This window comes from Octopus sinensis, linkage group LG16 (assembly GCF_006345805.1).
Source record: "Octopus sinensis linkage group LG16, ASM634580v1, whole genome shotgun sequence".
Lineage (NCBI taxonomy): Eukaryota > Metazoa > Mollusca > Cephalopoda > Octopoda > Octopodidae > Octopus > Octopus sinensis.
This window is the reverse complement of record NC_043012.1, coordinates 3,440,410-3,461,518: the sequence shown is the minus strand read 5'-3', so window position 1 is coordinate 3,461,518 and position 21,109 is coordinate 3,440,410. Positions and strand designations below refer to the sequence as shown.

General features: G+C 37.7%; 1 protein-coding gene across 1 annotated transcript in view; it reads right to left on the bottom strand.

The window, feature by feature from the left end:
- LOC115220361 (integrator complex subunit 14) overlaps positions 1-21,109 on the bottom strand; it is a 132,388-nt gene that overhangs the window by 4,425 nt on the left and 106,854 nt on the right. Inside the window, exon 9 of the mRNA XM_029790471.2 lies at positions 7,051-7,116. Coding sequence (XP_029646331.1) covers positions 7,051-7,116 — 66 coding nt within the window. The remainder of the gene's footprint in view (positions 1-7,050; positions 7,117-21,109) is intronic.

The window sequence follows — 21,109 nt, the reverse complement described above, 5'->3', positions numbered from 1 at the left end:
ATTTTCTGCTGATTCTTAACAACCTCTGTTGTGTATTCCTTCTTTTACACTAACAATTAGTGACAAGATCTTCTATGCTACACCATTTTCTGTGCATCCTGTGTCTTATACTATAGTCTCAGATGAACCAAAGCCTTGCGAGTGAAATTTGATTGTTATTGTTTAGCCCCAGTTCAGCTTTGATTGAGCAGATCTATGATCAAAGAGATTCCAACCTTGACCATCCTGTCCCTTTTAGGAGTCAAGGTAAACATTATCTGATGTATAATTTTCTTTTGTAAAAAGTACTGGTGCCACATAAGAAGCACCCAGTACACTCTGTAGAGTGGTTGGCATCAGGAAGAGCATCTAACTGCAGTTCCTGGTCATGTCAGCTTCTGTCAAACTGTCCAATCCATACCAGCATGAAAAACAAATGTTAAATGGTGATGATGATGAAGACAGTAGAGTGTCTTCTACTAGCAGGTCAAGCATCCTTTAACTCTTTAGCATTCAAATTACTCTGCCAAATTTAAAGCTTATTAATTCATATTGTTTTGGATTAATCATGTACTGTCTCATAGCTTTGAGATTTTGATGATATTATTGTCTATTTTTAGAATGGCATTGTAGGATAGGTGTGAGTGGTTAAGTGTGAGAAGTTAGATCACGTCAGTTTGAACATAAAACAGGAGGCATATTATGCTAAATAGATATGCTTGAATAGGGGAGTACAATTTGAAGGAATTTGCTATCTATTTCTAGCAAATCAAGCAAATATGTAGACAGGATGTGGGGGAAACCCAGATGAAGAAATATTGTTTTTGGCTTGGGGTTGTAATTTGTTGCCTGAATCAACTTCACCACCTAATCTTTGGTTGCCATCATTCAGACCTGATCTTCAGTCAGAGGATCACTTTCTCCTACATGCCTAGGGAACCTTTAAAAGAGTCACTTGTGCTGCCTTTACTCCCCTGCATGGCTGTGTGGTAAGAAGTTTGCTTCCCAACCACATGGTTCCAGGTTCAACCCCATTGTGTGGCACCTTGGGCAAGTGTTTTCTACTATAACCTTGGGCTGACCAAAACCTTGTGAGTGGATTTGGTAGACAGAAACTGAAAAAAGCCCATCGTATATATGTATGTATAAATATCTATGTGTATGTGCCTTTGTGTCTGTGTTTACATCCCTGTAACCTAGCAGTTCAGCAAGGGAGATCACTAGAATAAGTACCAAGCTTTACAAAAAAAAAGTACTAGGGTTGATTTGTTCAACTAACATTCTTCAAGGTGGTGCCCCTACATGGCCACAGGCTACTGACCGAAACAAATAGAAGATAGAGTATCCCATGTCCAACTAAGAACATTCTTCAAAGTATTTCCCCCTACCCTTTCAAGTAACCTGTGGAGATACATGGCTTAGTGGTTAGGGCATTGGACTCATGATCGTAAGAGAGCAAAGCACTTTATTTCATGTTGTTCCAGTCCACTCAGTGGGCAAAAATGAGTAATTTTGCAATGGACTGGTGTCCCATTCAGATGAGGAATAAATATGCCATGAAACTGGCCCTTATGAGCTAGTATGACTCTCCTACCCTGATGTAATCTCCAGGGATACAGGCATCCAGCAACAGGACCTCCATAATGCTATGATGGATCGTGAAGTCTGGCGTCGTCGCATGGTAAATTCCATTGTCTCGACCACGGTTGAACAATGATGATGATGACGACTCAAGAATGTAACTCTACTTTGCTTTTTTCAAGTAACCTCTATAACCCTCTTGAAGTAAGTTTCCACTCAATGTGCCAGCCACTCACATGTGTTAGTGTTCCTAGGTAAAGTGATCTGTTCATTTGATATTTTTCTCTATTCATTGTCACTCAAGTTTACATTATATACACAACAGCTTTGTTATTTTTCCCTCTCACCCATAGCCAGTTTTCCTCAAAATTTACTGCCGGGTGTCTGTATTATTGTGATACAGTCACGCTTTGCCTGTTTAAATTTTCACACACTCTAAAGAATATCAAAACAAATTTTTTTGTGTACAGACCTACATGTCAACTGAACTATGTTCAATCCCTCCTACCACACTTAGACCAAGGACAAGAGACATGTTTGTCATGTATTTCTATTGGTGTTATCGGTTAAGTTTAAGTACGTTAACAACAGCTGGCTGCACACATCACAGCCATGAGCCAAACAGGAATTCTCTCTTTTGTAGCTCAACTTTCTAGAAATAGCAGCCAAACCACCTTCAAGCTAACCCCCATCATCTTAAAAAAAAAGAAGAAAAAAAGCACATACTGGATAGTGTAGTCCTGGGTAGACAATGCCTGAAGAAATGTTTTAAAAGTGAAAATACAGGATGGTTGTGGCTGGAATGCTGTTAATCAATGGGACTGTTTTATCAGGGCTGATTTAGGATTTAAACAGCAGCAACAATTACAAAGGTAAAAAAAATAGGTCATGTAAGTCTTACTGGTGTCTCTCTCTCTTATTAATAGACAACTGTCCCTCACCCTAGGGCCCAATATTTTTTTGACTACTACAATGTATATACCCTCCTTTGATAATATAAAAAAAGATTAATGTCATCATGACATAACACGGTCCTTTCATTATTACATCAACTGCATGGACAAAATGTCAATTTTTAAAAAATTAAACACCAATATCAAATATAAGAGAGAGAGAGAGAAGAAAAGTAAAAAAAGAAATGTTGATGGCAGCTACTCTAAACAACCTGTTTTCCTTTCAGTTTATTTAGGTTAAAACACACAAAGGAAAAAAAAACAACCTCACAACCAATGTGTACTGGTAAGCGGCTTTAGATATTATAAATGTAAACTTGATATCCTTGTTTGCAATAGAAAAAGAAATATAACCACCACCTACCACACATTCATCCACTTAGTGACACACTATACAAATAACAAATACCAGGAAAGAGAGGGAGGGAGTGAGGGAGAGGGAGAGAGAGGAAGAGAGGGGGAGAGAGAGAGAGGGAGAGAGAGAGAGAGAGAGAGAGAGAGAGAGAGAGAGAGAGAGAGAGAGAGAAGCTTTCCTTTAGATAAGAATGAAAGGCAAGTACCTACATTGTTGTTGTCATTTAACATCCACTTTCAGTCCTGGCATGGGTTGGATGGTTTGATAAGGAGCTAGCCGGGAAGCTGTCCATACTCCAATTGTCTGTTGCAGCATGGTTTCTACGGCCGGCCAGATGGATAGAATTCATTGATGCCATCACCAGTTCCATGCCAAATATGTTTCCACAGAAGACTGGAAACAAAGAACACCACTAGTATGATGGCGATGTTTGTTTACAACCCATGCCAGCATGGAAAGCGGACATTAAATGACGATGATGACGACGATATCACATGATGTCAACACAAGGAGATACTAACACAGTCACACATGCACACATAATCACACACACACACACACACACACACACACAAGTGCATGCATGCGCACACACATACAATGGGCTTCTTTCAGTTTTTGTCTTACCAAATCCACCCAGAAGGGTCTGGCCAGCTTGGGGCTACAGCAGAAGACACTTTCCCAGGATATCACACAAAGGGACTGGACCTGAAACCATGTGGTTGGGAAGCAAACAGCTATTGAAGATTTTCTTATAATTATGGCTTTTGGGAGAAATCTATCTTGGTTAGAAATGTTTGATAGATAAAGGTTTCCCCAACAGCCATAAGAAATCTTCAAGAGATGCTCTGTGAAAGTTTCCTACAGCTGTAGTCCAAATATGCTAAACTCATGTAAGCAACCAAGATGCCTACTCGAAGTTGCAACTTTAGGAATCCAGATATTTGCCCACAAGACCAGGCATGCAGGGTTAGCTCAGTCATCTACAAAACCGAAACTGATCTCTGTTCTGCTAAATAAAGGAACCAAAAAAAAAAAAAAAAAAAAAAGTATATTGGATTGCATCAAAATGATTTCACAAGATGTGCCAACCACCAATCTTCTTTCAAGTACATAGACTAAAAGTACGAAGCCAACAAGCTATATATCTGGGACCTGACAAACAACAGTATATAACATACTGTCATGTGGAGCATCACAGAGAGATATAGGTCATACATTAACAAATCTAAAAATGCATGTTCTGCATAGTAGAAAGAATATACTTCCCTGCTAAACCAACCTTCAGATCAGAAATCTTTACATATATGTTCCTGTTATTGAACTGAAAGATGCCCTCTACCCACCTCACCAGAGGAGACAATCAGTTTAATCCATTTTAGCCTTACCCCACCATTCAACTAACCCAACTAAGCATAGTTATTTTTGATGGATGCACTCAATATCAACAGTATTCTTCATTAAAACAATTGATGGGACATAACCTTTATCCCCCATTTCCTTAACATCTTTTGTAATTTTTCTCTCCTTTTTTTTTCCTTCTCACATTTCGTCACGGAATATCTGAATCATGCGAACCTGAATAATTGCCAGAACAAGCATAGTAGGCTATACAAGTCAGCTCAATTACTGCACTATCAAACATGAAACTTGAAGCAGGTCACATACATCTCTTGCATAATCCTCCTCCTTTAATGTCTGTTTTCCATGTTGGTATTAAATAATACTTAACTCTCACTGCATTGAGTACATTTTTGTTGATCCTACCAACAAAAAAATCAAACAGTACACTATTTTATATACACATACAAACTATATATATCAATATATATATATATATATATATATATATATACACACTAGGGTAGGGTAGGTGACTGCCTATTCGATCATTTGTCTTTCAGTTTCCTGTAGCTTTGCTCTCTTTTACAAATCCAGTGAACATACATATACTTCCTATTTCAAAGAAATTCGAACAATAGATATAAGACCCAAGTTAAAAAGATTCTCAACAATTTAACTTCTCTAGTTGACATTAAGACACCTACCCCCAATAGGGGCCTTAACTCCCATATTTTAGAGCTCCATGACCTTCATTTTTCAGGAGCAAAATCCTTTTAGCAGGTTCAATAAGACTGGAATTTTGGAATCTGCGCATAAAGATCATTAGTAGGGGATACGTGTGTCATGATTAGAATTTTTTTAGGGTTTGTAAAGCGGGAAAGAACCCGCACCTGCAATTTTGATGAAATTCCAATCATAGGTATTCCAGTTCATTACAGAAAATATAACAGAAAAGTCTAATTCTTCAATTGCATGTAATATGGGCAACGCCAGGTATCTCTGCAAGTATTATATATATATATGTATGTATGTCTGTATATATGTGATATAATAGCTTCACTTTAATAGTTTCAGTATTAAAGTGAAACTATAAAAGTGAATATATTTGACATTACAACAGAGAGATGTTATTGTGTCACTTTTGACACGTAATACTGAAATAGTAGAGGAGATATGATATTGCTCTGGGCTCGCACTAGGCAAGAAGTTAAAAGTTTTTTGGCCTATGACACTACATGGACCCTAAGTAAGGCATGTGTAAAATTTGAATGAAATTGGTTGTGTAGTTCTCAAGTTTTAGGGATTCACACGGACACACATTCTCATCTTTATATATATATAGATATATGTGTGTATATATACATATATATATAATATATACTCTTTTATTCTTTTACTTGTTTCAGTCATTTGACTGCAGCCATGCTGGAGCACTGTCTTAAAGGGTTTTAGTTGAAGAAATTGACCCACAGTACATATTCTTTGTAAGCCTAGTACTTGTTCTACTGGTCTCTTTTGTTGAGCCACTAAGTTATGGTGACATAAAGACATCAACACATCAATATTGGTTGTCAAGTGAGGGTGGGTGGACAAACACAGACACAAATCTATAAATATAAACACACATGAATACACACACGCATGCGCGCGCCCACGCGCTCACACACACACACATGTATATATACAACGGGCTCCTTTCAGTTTCTGCCTACCATATCCACTCACAAGGCTTTGGTTGGTTTGAGGCTATAGTAGAAAACACTTATGCAAGGTGCCATGCAGTGGGACTGAACCCGGAACCATGTGGTTGGGAACTAAGCTTCTTACCACACAGCCATGCCTGTGCCTGTATAGATGCCATGCTTGAGAAGGAAGATCCATCAAGCCAAGTGAAATTGTAGTGTGGCAGATACTGGTGTCATGCAACTGGCACCCATACTGGTGGCATGTAAAAGCACCCATTACACTCTTAGAGTGGTTGGTGTCAGGAAGGGCATCCAGTCGTAGAAACCATGCGAAATCAGACTGAAGTCTGGTGCAGCCCCTCAGCTTGCCAGTCCAACCCATGCCAGCATGGACAACAGACATTAAAAGATGATGATGATAATCATCCTCATTATCATCATCATCGTTTAACGTCCGTTTTCCATGCTAGCATGGGTTGGACGGTTCAACTGGGGTCTGGGAAGCCAGAAGGCTGCGCCAGGCCCAGTCTGATCTGGCAGTGTTTCTACAGCTGGATACCCTTCCTAATGCCAACCACTCCGTGAGTGTAGTGGATGCTTTTTATGTGCCACCTGCACAGGTGCCAGACCAGGCTGGCAACGGCCACGAACGGATGGTGCCTTTTACGTGCTACCGGCATGGAGGCCAGTTGGGGCGGCGCTGGCAACGAACACGTTCGGATGGTTTTCCTACGTGCCACCGGCACTGGTATCACAGCTACAATTTCCATATATATATATATATCAATATCAGTAAGTGCATGCATGTGCAAGTATGTGTGATGATAATATATACATTAATATCAGTATGTGCATGCGTGTGTGTGTGTGTGTGTGTGTGTATGCATATGTGAGTGCATTTATGGATGTTTTGCTGAAACTGTGTGCTACACAGTGGTTGTGTTGTCATTTTCCCTGTCAGCAAATCATCTGCTGCCTTTAAGCGTGTGTAGACATGTGAAATATGATATCCTTTACTTGTAAAAATGCCTCATCAAGATATTCATCTAACTCATGAATGAATATATATATATGTATCCCCTTCTCCCTTAGTATAAATCTTTGAAGATGAGACTTGAATATTCATAAAATAATACAGTTAATATGCATTCACCTTATAGAATTGCTGCTGTTTATCTGGCAGTTTTCTCGCATGGCGCAGAACTTTTTGTAGGTCAGCCTATAAATAAATAGAAGAAAGATTATTGTTAATACTAGTGAGAGAAAAACAACCAATAACAACAAGAATTTTAATAGCAATAACAACAGTAGCTACAACAATATGCTCATGGAGGGACATATAAATATGGTTGCTCAACCTGCAAGAAACAGTAGCTAAATCTCAATCATATAACTTACCATCTTAAAAAAAAATGCACTGATTTTTACATCATGAAAACTAGAAACTTTGAAAGAAGATGAAATAATTCATTTTTAATATTTGAACCTGAAGCAGACGAAGCTTGAGATAATGGCTTCAAATTTTGACGCAAGTTGATAATATTGACCCCAGTACTCAACTGGCACTTATATTATTGACCGAAAAAGGGACGAAAGGCAAAGTTGACCTTGGCAGAATTTGAACTCTGAATGTAAAGTCGGACGAAATGCCGCTAAGCATTTTGTTCGATGTACAAACAATTCTGCCAGCTCGTCACCTTAGATAACTTTTTCAAATTTTTGCACAATGAACTGAGAACATAAAGACAGATGAAATGCCACTAAGTATTTTGCCCAGCATGCTAATGCTTCTGCCAAGTCACTGCCTTAATAAAGCTATAAGTAATAGTGTGTAAATATTAGGTTAAAACCCCTTTGGATAAAAAATATAAAGTCAAAAACTTCCTGTGGATAGAGAAATTGAAAAGACTACTTTGGTCCAGTAATAGAACATCTGTCATGTTTATAGATATGGGTTTGTGTCCCATGGGCAGCCTTCAACTTTTTCTATCCACAAGGTTTTTATAACCCAAAATTTACATGCTGTTATTTGTAGCTATGGGCAGTGAGTGTTATTTCTTTATTGTTTATGCTTGAAATGTATAGGAAATAGCTATTATTTTCTTTAAACTTTGCTTTTGCAATCCCAGTAATGACATTTTGATACTACAATATTCTACAACATTCTAGATAGATTCAATGCTGAATAGACGAGACAGAATTTTCTAGAACTTTCAAGCATAGTCTAAAATTTTCTAGAACTTTCAAGCATAGTCTAGAATTTTCTAGAACTTTCAAGCATAGTCTAAAATTTTCTAGAACTTTCAAGCATAGTCTAGAATTTTCTAGAACTTTCAAGAACAGTCTAGAATTTTCTAGAACTTTCAAGCATAGTCTAGAATTTTCCAGAACTTTCAAGAACAGTCTAGAATCTACTAGAACTTCCAAGAATAGTCTGGAATACTCTAGAACTTTTGAACTAGAACAGTTTAAAATTTCCTAGAACTTTCAAGACCAGTCTAGAATTTACTAGAACTTTCAAGAATAGTCTGGAATTTGCTAGAACTTTCCAACAGTATAAATAATAACTTGGATACAGGACTCTTAAGCTCACATATTCAGGTTCATTCCAGCTGCCTAAATACAATTATCAGAGATGGCATCAAGAGGCTGCAAGCATTTGGCAGATGCTCTTTACTGTCTGTGGCCAATTTATCAAGATAAAAGCAAAAAAGTGTTTTGTGGTAGCAACTGCTAAGACATGTTAGGCTCATAAGGCATATTTTAATATTCCTGTTGGGGATCAAGACAAATTCTGGGAACTTCATTTCATATGGAAAATGCTACAAAAATACTCCAGAAGGTAAAGTGTACAATTTTTGCTTGCCTCAATAGTAAAATTTTATATTATAAAATACATCAGTTATGAAATATGTTAAGAGAGCCTTTTGATGCATGATTCAGTGGTTAGAGCATCAGGCTCACAATCATGAGGTAGTGAGTTCAATTCCCAGACCAAGTTGTGTGTTGTGCTCTTGAGTAAGATACTTTATTTCACGTTGTTCCAGTTCATTCAGCTGTAGAAAAGAGTTGTAACGTCACCAGTGCCAAGCTGGCCTTTGCTTTTCCTTTGGATAACATTGGTGGCATGGAAAGGGGAGGCTGGTATTTATGGGTGACTCTGGTCTTTGATAAGCAACCTTGCCTGGACTTGTGCCTTGGGGGTGGGGGAACTTTCTATGTGCAATCTCATGGTCATTCATGGCCAAAGGGGGTCCTTACACGTTAGTCATAGGTAAGTTAAATCTATTTTTTCTTATTGATAATTTCATTTTTGCTCTTTTGCAGGATGGCATAAAGAGAGAAAAGAGAGCCACGATGTTTGCTATCACAAGAATTTGGTGTGAATTGACTAACCACTCAAACAGTTGCTACTTCTGCTTGATGGACTCTTCCAAAAGACCAGGCTAGTAAGAATATCTAGTGCCATATATCCAGATCTTCCATTGTCCATCATCCTGGTGCAACACTCCCCTGACTTCCCTGGACGAGAGAGAGAGAGAGAGAGAGAGAGAGAGAGAGAGAGAGAGAGAGAGAGAGAGAGAGAGAGAGAGAGAGAGAGAGAGAGAGAGAGAGAGAGAGAGAGAGGAGGTATCAAACATATTCAGGAGAGAGTAGCAAGTCAGGTGAGGTGGGAGATGTACATACACAGCAAATTTAGAGGTGAAGCTAAGGAAAGATAAAGCTGCATTACTCAAACCAAGAAGACTCTAAAGACTTGATCAAAGACCTTGGTCTTATAAAGTCCATTGCCAAACTTCTGACATCTAAAGTGCAAGTCACAAACAAGTGGAAGCATCACCTGGGTTTTTCAAGGTTCTTCACTTGTTGAAATGGATTCTGCTTCAGCCAAAATGTGACCAGTCCATTCAAGGCAACTGGAATTGCCTGAAGAGGTACCAAATGTGTGGAACCTCTTCATTGACAGTTCAGCCAAGAGTTCAAAGCTGTGTTGCATCATAATGAGAAAAAGTATCTGCCTCTTCCCTTGGCTGATTTAGTGCACCACAAGATAATGAAAAAAAAAAAACCCAGCTTCAAGATCTTACTAGATGCTTTGAAGCATAATGGATATACTGGGAGATTTATCAGTAATTTTACAATAATGATTATCTTGATGGGTCTTTGAAATAATTTAACCAAGTTTCATTGTTATTGTTTCGCCATTGGGACAACAGAGACATGGTCACCCATCACAGATGGCACTGGTTACAACAGACAAAGTTCCCTGTGGGAAGGAAGAAGGTCAAGTGAGGGCCATCAGTGAGCTTCTGTAAGGTGTTGCTCTCACCTCTGCACATAAAAGTGGGTCTTATGAAACAATCTGTCATGGTACTTCATAAGAAATTTGTAGTCCTTAAGTACTTTGAAGATATCTTCCCTAAGTTATCTGAGGCAAAAATAAAGCAGGTGTTTTTGTCAGACCATAAAGAAGGTCTTGGAGTGCCTGAAATTCCCCAAGATGTTCAGTTACAAGGAGAAAGTAACATTGTTAGAGGAATTCAGGGCTTCCTAAGCAATCACAAGGTAGAAAATTACATGGAACTGGTTGAGACTCTGATGAAGAACTGCAGCAGAATGGGCAGCAAGATAAATTGAAGGAAAACATGGGAGAATACTAAAGGAATATTAAGTGTTTCTACCAGAATATGCTAGACTTAGAAGTCATTGCTAAGAAGTATTTAAAGAAAAATATGATGGTGTACTAATTTTGAGGGCTGACACATAAAAGCCTTCAAAAATGAAACCTTGCAAATCTACTCATTTCTTAACTCTAATGTTTGCTTTTATACAACTTAATTATAAATACATATTAAATTTGATTTATATGTTGTTGTTTTTGTCTGAAAATGTGCAAACACATAAACACTTTGTAAATAACACCACCCAGGAATAAAAAGTGGGTTACATAGTTTAATCTGATCCTTGATACATTAGTTGAAACATTAGCTGAAAGACAAAACCACATACAGTGGTAACAGTTGGAATGCTTTTCAATCATAGCTCTTCTTGATCAAAGCTGACCTGGGGTTATATCAACCAGCAACAACAATAAGCAAAAAGACAGCCACAGATATTTGTTGAAATGACATCTAAATGTTGAAAAATTAAACAAAAACTAGATATTTAGACAGTTACTAAGATAAGATGTGTGTACAAGGGAGGGAAATGACAGGCAAATTAAAGGAAGAAAAAATAACACAAATACAAAAAGAAGAAAAATCCTGCAGGCAGACAAATAGTTTATAAAGAACAGAGGGAAGAGATAGTGGTCTAAGTTAAGTAGTGAGGTGGGATGAAGGAGGTTGTAAGACAACATAGAAGGAAGGAGGGTGGAAAGAAATGAGAGGAATCTAATTGTATGTTAGTGAAGGATATAATTTACTAAATAGCTTAAATTTCAGTTGTAAGTTGACCAAGTTAAAAATGTTCTGGGGAGATGATCCATAAACTTAGCAAATTTGTATGTTACTGAGGATAATAATTTGGAAAGTATTTTAAATCTCTCCAATTAATCTTAGCTAAGTTGACCCAAGGAGGTGTCCCATAAACTTAGCAAATTGGGTGTTACTGAGTGAGGTCTTTAATCTGGAAGGTATTTCTAATCTTTCTGGGTTTCGCCCTAGCTAAGTTGACCCAAGGAGATGGCCTCTAATCTTACCATATCAAATAACCCCACCATTTAACCCACTGGATAATTACAAAATGTGGAAATGAAAAAGTGTTGGGAAAAATACTTTGCGGTATTTAGTTCTTTTTTTCTTTTTATATTCTGAGTTAAAATTTTGCCATGGATAACTTTACTATCTTTCTGAAGTTAATAAAATAAAATCTTAGTCAGGTACTGGGGTATAATGATGTAATTGAGTATACCCACCCACAAATTGTGAGGCCTTGAGCCTATACTCTTTTACTTGTTTCAGTCATTTGACTGCGACCATGCAGGAGCACCGCCTTTAGTCGAGCAACTTGACCCCGGGACTTATTCTTTGTAAGCCCAGTACTTATTCTATCGGTGTCTTTTGCCGAACCGCTAAGTAACGGGGCATTGGTTGTCAACACAGACACACACATATATATATACATATATACGACGGGCTTCTTTCAGTTTCCGTCTACCAAATCCACTCACAAGGCTTTGGTCGGCCTGAGGCTATAGTAGAAGACACTTGCCCAAGGTGCTACGCAGTGGGACTGAACCTGGAACCATGTGGTTGGTAAGCAAGCTACTTACCACACAGCCACTCCCACGCCTATGCTGGAAATCAATATCATTTGTTACAGTCTTTAAGTATTTTTACTGTATTATTTATTATCATCCACATCAGAGAGTCACATGCACTGGAAAATGATAGGATCAGATATGAAAGAACCAGTTGACCTATGTTAAGTCTATTTTGCCCCCACTATATATATATCCAAGCGAATTGTTAGCACACCAGACAAAAGGCTTAGCAGCATTTTGTTTGTCTTTACATTCTGAGTCCAAATTCTACTAAGGTTGACTTTGCCTTTCATCTTTTTGGGGTCAGTAAAATAAGTACCAGTTGCACACGGCAGTTGATGTAGTTGACCAGCCTCTCCCATAAAATTTCAGGCTTTGTGCCTATAAGAGAAAGGATTATATGTCTATATGAGGCATGGTCATGTAGTTAAGAAATTCACTTCAGAATCACACGGTTTAGGATTGCTTCCAACTACATGGACCCTGTTAGCTGGTGTCTTCTATTATAGATGCTGGTTGATCAATGTTTTGCGAATGAAATTTTGTAGATAGAAACTGGAAGAAGTTCATAGTAAAAGTATGTTTTATATGTGTATGGATGAGAGAACATGTATGTATTTCCTTTGTCTAAAAATCTGTATATTGATTGCAAATAAAAATTCACCATCATACAAATGGTACCATTTGGCTATGCCTCTCAGCAAAAGTATGTCTGGTAGTTTGGTAGTTGAACTGTTCTTTGTTCAAAGGACAAGAGGAAAGAGGCGAGGACTGGTGAGAAGAGCATCCAGCTATAGAAAATCTACCTTAACAACTTGTGCTTGATCCAGACAAGCATGGAAAAGTCTAAAAAAAATATTAGGCTTATAAGCCCTAAAATTCACTCTATAATTGCCCATATAGTGTAATGGTTATGAATGTGGACTACTAACCCCAAGATTCCGAGTTCAATTCCAGGGAGTGCCTTGAATAAATAACAATAATAATAATGAGTGGTTGTATAAAGTCAACTTAACATGACAGTCCCGTAGAAGGAATTACATCACCGCTATATAGCCCTAGGAAGCATCAACGCTTCCTGTCGGCTTTGACACATTCGCTGTGTCCTTATATTTGCAAAGGAGCGGCAAGCACCCCCACCAGCTAGAACTAGCAACCTGGAGACACACTTGTTTCTGGGTCTTGCCCAACGTCAGTCCAGGGTAGCGTGTCCTCGCTAGCAGTGATACCTACCAAGCCCTTGCAAATATATCTATTCACAGTGAAATTTATTCACTGGTGGTGGTGGTGGTGGCAGCAGCAACAGCAACAACAACAACAACAACAACATTATTATTATTATTATTATTATTATTATTAATAATAATGATAACATCAGCAAAAAATTCCTTAGGAATGAGAACCCAGGGTTGGGTTCAAAATTCTACCAGGACACCTGATAAAGGCTTGAGAGTAAATAATGTAAATGATGTACAGAATAGAACATAATAGGTGCAGGTATGGCTGCATGGTGTGGTAAGAAGCTTGCTCCCCAACCACATGATTCCAGGTTCAGTCCCACTGCATGGTGCCTTGGGCAACTGTCTTCTACAATAGCCTCAGGCCGACCAAAGCTTTGTGAGTGGATGGAAACTGAAAGAAGCCTGTCATATATATATATATATATTTACATGCAACGCATCATAAAGCCTGCTGCTAGGTTGCTTGTGTTTGATTTTCATGTTTTCTGTTTTTTATTCTAAAGTGGTGGGGTGTGATTTGGGGGTAGATTTGTTTGATATTCCTGGCAGGTGACAAAACTGGCTTGGTTACCATTGTTGTTATTTGTATTTCTCACATTACATTATGCTTACGTCTTTTAGTTAAGCAAATTTTCTTTCTCATTTCTTTTTGTTTCAATAGCAATTGAAATAAACCTGAATGACTTGCTGTCTGGTGTTAACAAAGATGTCATTGCAAAGCCTTCACTTAATATTTTTTTCCCTGAGCTGCGCGTGCATGTGTGTGTGTCTATATATATATATTCTATTCAGGGCAACAAAATCTATGTGACCATCACCTGCCTTGGCTGCAATGGCAGCTGCTGAGACCACTACTGAGTCATCGTTGTTGTTATCATAACCACCACTACCGTCATCATCATCATTTCATCTCCTATCTTTTACTTGATTCAGTCATTAGACTGTGGCCATGCTGGGGCATCACCTTGAAGAATTTTTAGTTGAATGTATCAACCCTAGTGTTTACTTTTTCTAAGCCTGGTATTTATTCTATCATTCCCTTTTGCCGAACTGTTAAGTTACGACGCTGTAAACACACCAACATTGGTTGTCAAGTGGTGATGGAGGAACAAATACAGATACATACACACACATGTATACGATGGGCTTCTTTCAGTTTCTGTCTACCAAATCCACTCACAAGGCTTTGGTTGGTCTGAGGCTGTAGTACAAGATACATGCCCAAGATGCCACGCAGTGGGACTGAACCTGGAACCATGTGGTTGGGAAGCAAGCTTCTTACCACACAGCCACAGCTGTGCCTAATGCCCACTTTTCCATGCTTGCATGGGTCAGATGGAATTTGTTGAAGTAGATTTTCTATGCCTGGATGCTCTTCCTGTCACCAACTCTCACCTGTTTCCAAGCAACATGATATCTCCCCATGGCCAGACATGTTTTTCATAGAAGACCAGGGATGGAAAACCTTACTTGCATGGCAGTGATGTTCATTTACAATCAATGCATGATGTCAAGACAAGAGTACACACACACACACACACACATGTATATATATTTGTAGACAGACAGACAGACAGATAGATATGACAGGCTTCTTTCAGTTTCAGAAACTGAAAGACACCTATGAAATCCGTCCATTACAGGGCTTTGGTCAGCCTAGGTTGATGGTAGGAGAGACTTGCCCAAGGTGCTGTGCAGTGATGATGTCTAACAAAAGCACCAAATGATGTTATAGCCATTACTCAACCACAAAAATTGACATGATGGAAATTAAAGCCTTTTCTTTTTTCTCCAGAGATTCAAAAGAAATGGCAGTTTGGTTGAGTCATGAAGGAGTTGGTCAAAATGTCTTATGATATCATCTTTGCCTTTTATCCTTCTGGTATAGATAAATCAATAGTTCTTAATAGAGGTCCATATGACCTTTGGGGATCCTTATGATCCTTGGAGGTCCATATAAAATCTCACTGTCAAATTTTATGTGCAATAAATTAGTTATATTTCTACAACACACAAAACACATTTTTTCTACACAATTCCTAACACCATTTAACTATAAAAATATAATAGGATTTTTTAAAAACATTGAATGGTTATGAGGCTCCAGTAAAGTAGGATAGGAAATAAAGGGGTCAAGAGGTAAAAAAATGGTTGAGAACCACTGAGATAAATGATGTGCCTTCTAGGATTAGTGGAAATGTTATATTATATGTCATATTATATTTTTATAATTAAATATTAATAGGAATTGTATAAAAAATCTGAAAACTGCAGGTATAAGTTGCTCCATATTCACTCCATCCTGCCCCCTTTCTCAACATAGGCCTAGGACTGACTATGCTAGATACTATCCAGGAAGTTGAGGGGAAATCCATAACCCTGGATAGGGGCCCATTCCAAGTACTGTCAGCAGGAGCCAGTTGAATCAATGACATAGGTAAGGCAGAGCTGTTATGCACCATATGTGCTTTAGGAATTAATAAATTTCTTTTCTGAGATAATGAATAATGTGTTCAACATTATAGAATTTTCAAAAACAATTAGAGACTATTAAATATGATGCCTTTTTTTGGGTAACCCATTCAAATAGCCTAGCATTGACCTGGGTTCCTTGTGGCTGCCATTACTGAAGAATTGAACTAAAATGCCCTCATCTGCTTTGTTTAGGAAAACAGGATTTCTAAGTGCATTATCTTAAGATAAGGTACATATCTGAACATTGTCCAAACCTCATAATCTAAATCATATATCTTTGACAAATATCTAATCTTATCCCATTCTATTGTATCTTATCTTCATTAATATTATGTTATGTCATTTGGTGATACTTTATGACATTCTCTTATTGTTTACAAACAATACTGGTGATCAAACTTTTATTCGTAGATTGTATTATGCAAGCATAATTAAACAAGCATTGTTTAGTTTAAGAATATTGCTTGATTCCTGGGGGAACTTACTGATGTCCACACTTCTGATAACATTTATACCAGGTATTAAGATCTGAACAAACAACCTAATACCTTAATGAAACATTTCTTAATGCAGCAATTCATGAGTTGTGATATCGTTTATTCCTGCCTCTTCTCTGTACTAGTATCAAAGATTTCATTTTTCCATTACTCAGACAGATTTTAATAAATCTTTCCTTGGTAGCCTGCTAAAAGCAATGTGCAGTAATACGAAGGGTCTCTGTGGTTGTAAAGATTAAAGTCTGATATATTCAGTGAGGTATATGAGTAGTATGGATTATTTGTGGTTATTAAAACTAAAAACTAATATATTCAGGAAGGTATAAGTGTAGCATGGTACAAGGGTAGCAAAAGTACATTTTCTTGAAATGGGATACAAATAATACTTCAAGTACCAGTGTATTTAGGTCAAAAAATAAAGGTGCTGTGATGAGTGCATGGATAAATTATTGGTTTCTTGACCAAAAGGTTATGCATTTGTAACTTTTCATTGAAGTGAAAACTGAAGAGAAGGTACATGGAAGTAGAATGATACAACATCTGAAGAATGATTTTACTAAATAAATATATATATATACATATATATATACACATATATATACATATATATATATATATATATATATATATATATACATATACTCGTGGTTGTAGGATTGCGGTTTCGATTCCCAGACCAGGCGTTGTGAGTGTTTATTGAGCTAAAACACCTAAAACCTCCACGAGGTTCCGGCAGGGGGTGGTGATCCCTGGTGTACTCTTCCACCACTCTTTCTTCAGTTGGCCTGCTCGCTTAGCCAGCGGGGTGGCGTCATTCGAGGGCTAAAACAATGCGAACGCATTGTGACCAGCGATGTGTAACTACATCTGATGGACTGGTTGGTCACGTGATCACGTGATATATATATATATATATATATATATATATATATATATATAGAGAGAGAGAGAGAGAGAGATTTGTATGTATGTGCAAAATAGAATGCATGTATATTTTTTTGAAGTAGTAGATTTCCTTGTTGCAATTTGGCATTTTTCCCAGTGTATGATCTTGAAGGCAGCAAAAAGAGGAAAAAAAAACAAAATATATATATATATATATGCATATATAAATGCATATTTTACTTTACTCACAATTACTCTCTTGCTATATATAATACATACATACATTACATACATAGCTGCATGTGTGTGTATGTGTGTATATATGATAACCACTGCAGAATAGTTTGTACAAACAGAACCTCCACATTTAAGCAGGCATAAATATTACCTCCCAGTATTAACACTGCCTTTGTAGCTTATATATATATATATATGTATGAGAGAGAGGTATAGAAATGCTGGAATAAGAGGTTGGTGAAATGAGGTGAACGGGTGGAAAGAGAGAGGGACTATTCCAAGTATAATATCAAGAGAGTGGGTGGCCAGCCATTCAAGTTAATAGTTATATGGCGGAAAGGGCCATTAAGGATATGACTAAGATGCTGAAAATACCAAGCAAAGTGGGACATGCCCCTCTCACTTCAAAAAAGTCAATAGCAGAGGGAGAGAGAGAGAGAGCAATATCATCACCATCTTTCACTTGTGTGTGTGTGTGTGTGTGTAGACTGTTTGTTTTAAGAGGGTAGACACACACACACACACATGTAGATAATTGTAAGTTTCCCTTTCTCCGTCTCTTTTTCAACTCATATTTATCTCCACAAATTAGTTTCCCACACTTTTTCTACGTTATCGCCACATACATGCATACATACGTGTGTGTGTGTGTGTGTATGTATATACATACATACATACATACATACATACATACACACACACACACACACACACACACATACACACACACACATACATACATACATATATATTTATTTCGGTGTTTATGGTTTTGTTAAGCAGTGTTGAGTTTAACAATTCAGTAAATAATAATAATGGTATTCCTTTTTTAAAAGCTTAAAGCTTATAGTGGTCACTGTGCAAATGACTAAAGAAAATTCTCTAATATGCCATATTAGACTATTCCCATTAGTCATATGCACAGTGATTGCTATAAGCTTTAATCTCATAAAAAAGAAATACCATTAATATATATATTGTCGTTCAATGCTCGAAATGAGGAGCAGATAGAGAGCCGACAACTGATGAAGAGTCATTCTTTATGTCACTTGTCATGTTTTCCATTTTTTTCTCTCGTTTGTGTATTGAACTCATTTGCTTTTGTATTTCATGTTGTTTACTGTTTGGTGACGTCCTGTACCCATATATGCATGTGTGTATGTAAGAGGCACTCCGTTTGTTACAATGATGAGGGTTCCAGTTGATCCGATAGATGGAACAGCCTGCTCGTGAAATTAACGTGCAAGTGACTGAGCACTCCACAGACAATTGTACCCTTCACGTAGCTCCTGGGTAGATTCAGCAAGTCACTGAGTGTGACAAGGCTGGCCCTTTGAAATACAGGTACAACAGAAACAGGAAGAAAGAGTGAGAGAAAGTTGTGGTGAAAGAGCACTGCAGGAATTGCAACCACCCCCTGCTGCAGCCTTGTGGAGCTTCAAGTGTTTTCACTCAATAAACAATCACATGCTCAGTCTGGGAATTGAAACCATGATCCCAGGATCGCAAGTCTGTTGCCCTAACCACTAGAACATTGCGCATCCGCTGTATATATATGTGTGCGTGTATACATATATGCATGTGTATATATATATATACACACACACATACATATACATAAACATATATATACACATAGATATTGAGTGGCCTTGCTCGAATATATCTATATCAGACGATTATCTAAACACTTCCTCTACATGTAAGTGTTTGACGCACAGAAATTATCTTTTATTTATTTATCAAATACATATCAAACCAGATTTACTCTCACCCCCACTCTCATTAGAACTAATCTAATCTAACCAATTTCCTCACATTAAGTTGCATTAATGAGCAGTTATCTTTTAAAAAATATTAAAATGTTTCCTTTATACCATAGCAACGACGTTGATGATGATGATGATGATGACCAACCCCTTTGTGAACAGTACTGTTGGTGGTTACAGGTTTACAGTGGGCCTATCAATGCTTCACAGTAGTTCTGATGATGAAGTGGGGGTGACCAAAGCATCGGTGCATTTGGGCTAGAGTAACTACTATAGAGAAGGCATCTGCAACTGTTGGGTTGTGGGCCAGCACTGGGCCACACAGAAAGAATAAATTTTAAAACCATATTTCTATTTTATTGACTATTTCAGTCTGCAGAATGTTGAACTTGTGATCACCAGATCATGGGTGGTGTGTTGTATTCTTGAGCAATACATTACACTTCATGTTGCTCTAGTGCTGTGTGTGGGACCCGGCATGCCAAGGAATAGACCCCGATGTTTCCTCTGTGTGTTGTAAAAGGTGACTAAAATAGGTTGAGATAGGAGTTGTACTCTGACCTCATAAAACCCTCACCAACAGGTGAAGGGTTGTTACCCGAGTAGTAGAAAGGGGTCATCTGTCAGGAGTAGGGAATCAGCAACAAATTGGAGATACTGCTGCTGCAACTGCAACTACTACTACTGCTGCTGCTGCTGCTATTGTCCATTATAAATGTATTATATAACATCATCATCGTTTAACCATGCTGGCAAACTGAGGAAACACGGTCAGTGCCAGGATAATATATCCCTTTAAACTATATATAGTTAATGTAGTTGGCCTGTATTTTACAATGCCTACACTGTGGAAAGTAAGCAAATGTATATACATCTTGCTATTCTTATAAAGAAAGATTACCCTGATGCATTTCATAAATGGTCGTCCACTCTTCAGATGACAGACACCCCACATCCTCAGTTTATGAGGAGCATTTAATAGCTATTACTATTTAAATGAAACATATCCTACAATTTAGCTGAAACAACTAAACCAAGTTGCATATCATGCATTTTCCTGGGGCTTGTTTAATAAATTAAATACATAATATATGCACAAACAGCATGTATTAGAAAATCTAAGAGGAATCTAATGTAATTAGCGATGGTTTATAAAGCCTACACAGTGGAAAGTAAACAAGAGTAAACACTTCTTGTCATCCTTTTCACACACTGAAAAATAAAAGAAAGAAAGAAAGAAAGAGAGAGAGAGAGAGAGAGAGAGAGAGAGAGAGAAAGAGAGAGAGAGACAGAGAGAGAGAGAGAGAGAGAGAGAGAGTAGGAGATAACCGACCATGGCTATTCCTTAGGATATGAAGGAAGAGAAAGAAGACAAACAATCAGAGATAGTTGTTGAGAGCTTGAAGGGGTTAGTGGAGAGCAACCCTGATTATATGACTAGGGTGATTGCTGAGATTCTCCAAATAGCCAAATCGAGTATTGAAAACCATTTGCATCAACTTGGTTACATGAACAGACTCAATGTTTGGGTCCCACATCAGTTGAATGAGAAGGACATGGCCCAATGAAGGTCTATCTGTGATTTGTTGCTGATACATGAAGAAAATGATGCTTTTTTAAAGAAAATAGTAAGAAAAGATTGCTTCAATGATAATGGAGTGGACAGTGGAGATGCAAAAAGATGTCTCGGTGGGATTGGAAGAGTCTTGTCTTTTATGAACTTTTTCCTACAAAAAGGACCATCAATATAGCTGTGTACTGTGACCAGCAGGACAAATCAAATGCAGCAATCTACCAGAAGTGTCCAGAACTTGTTAATCATAAAGGCACACAATGCTAGACC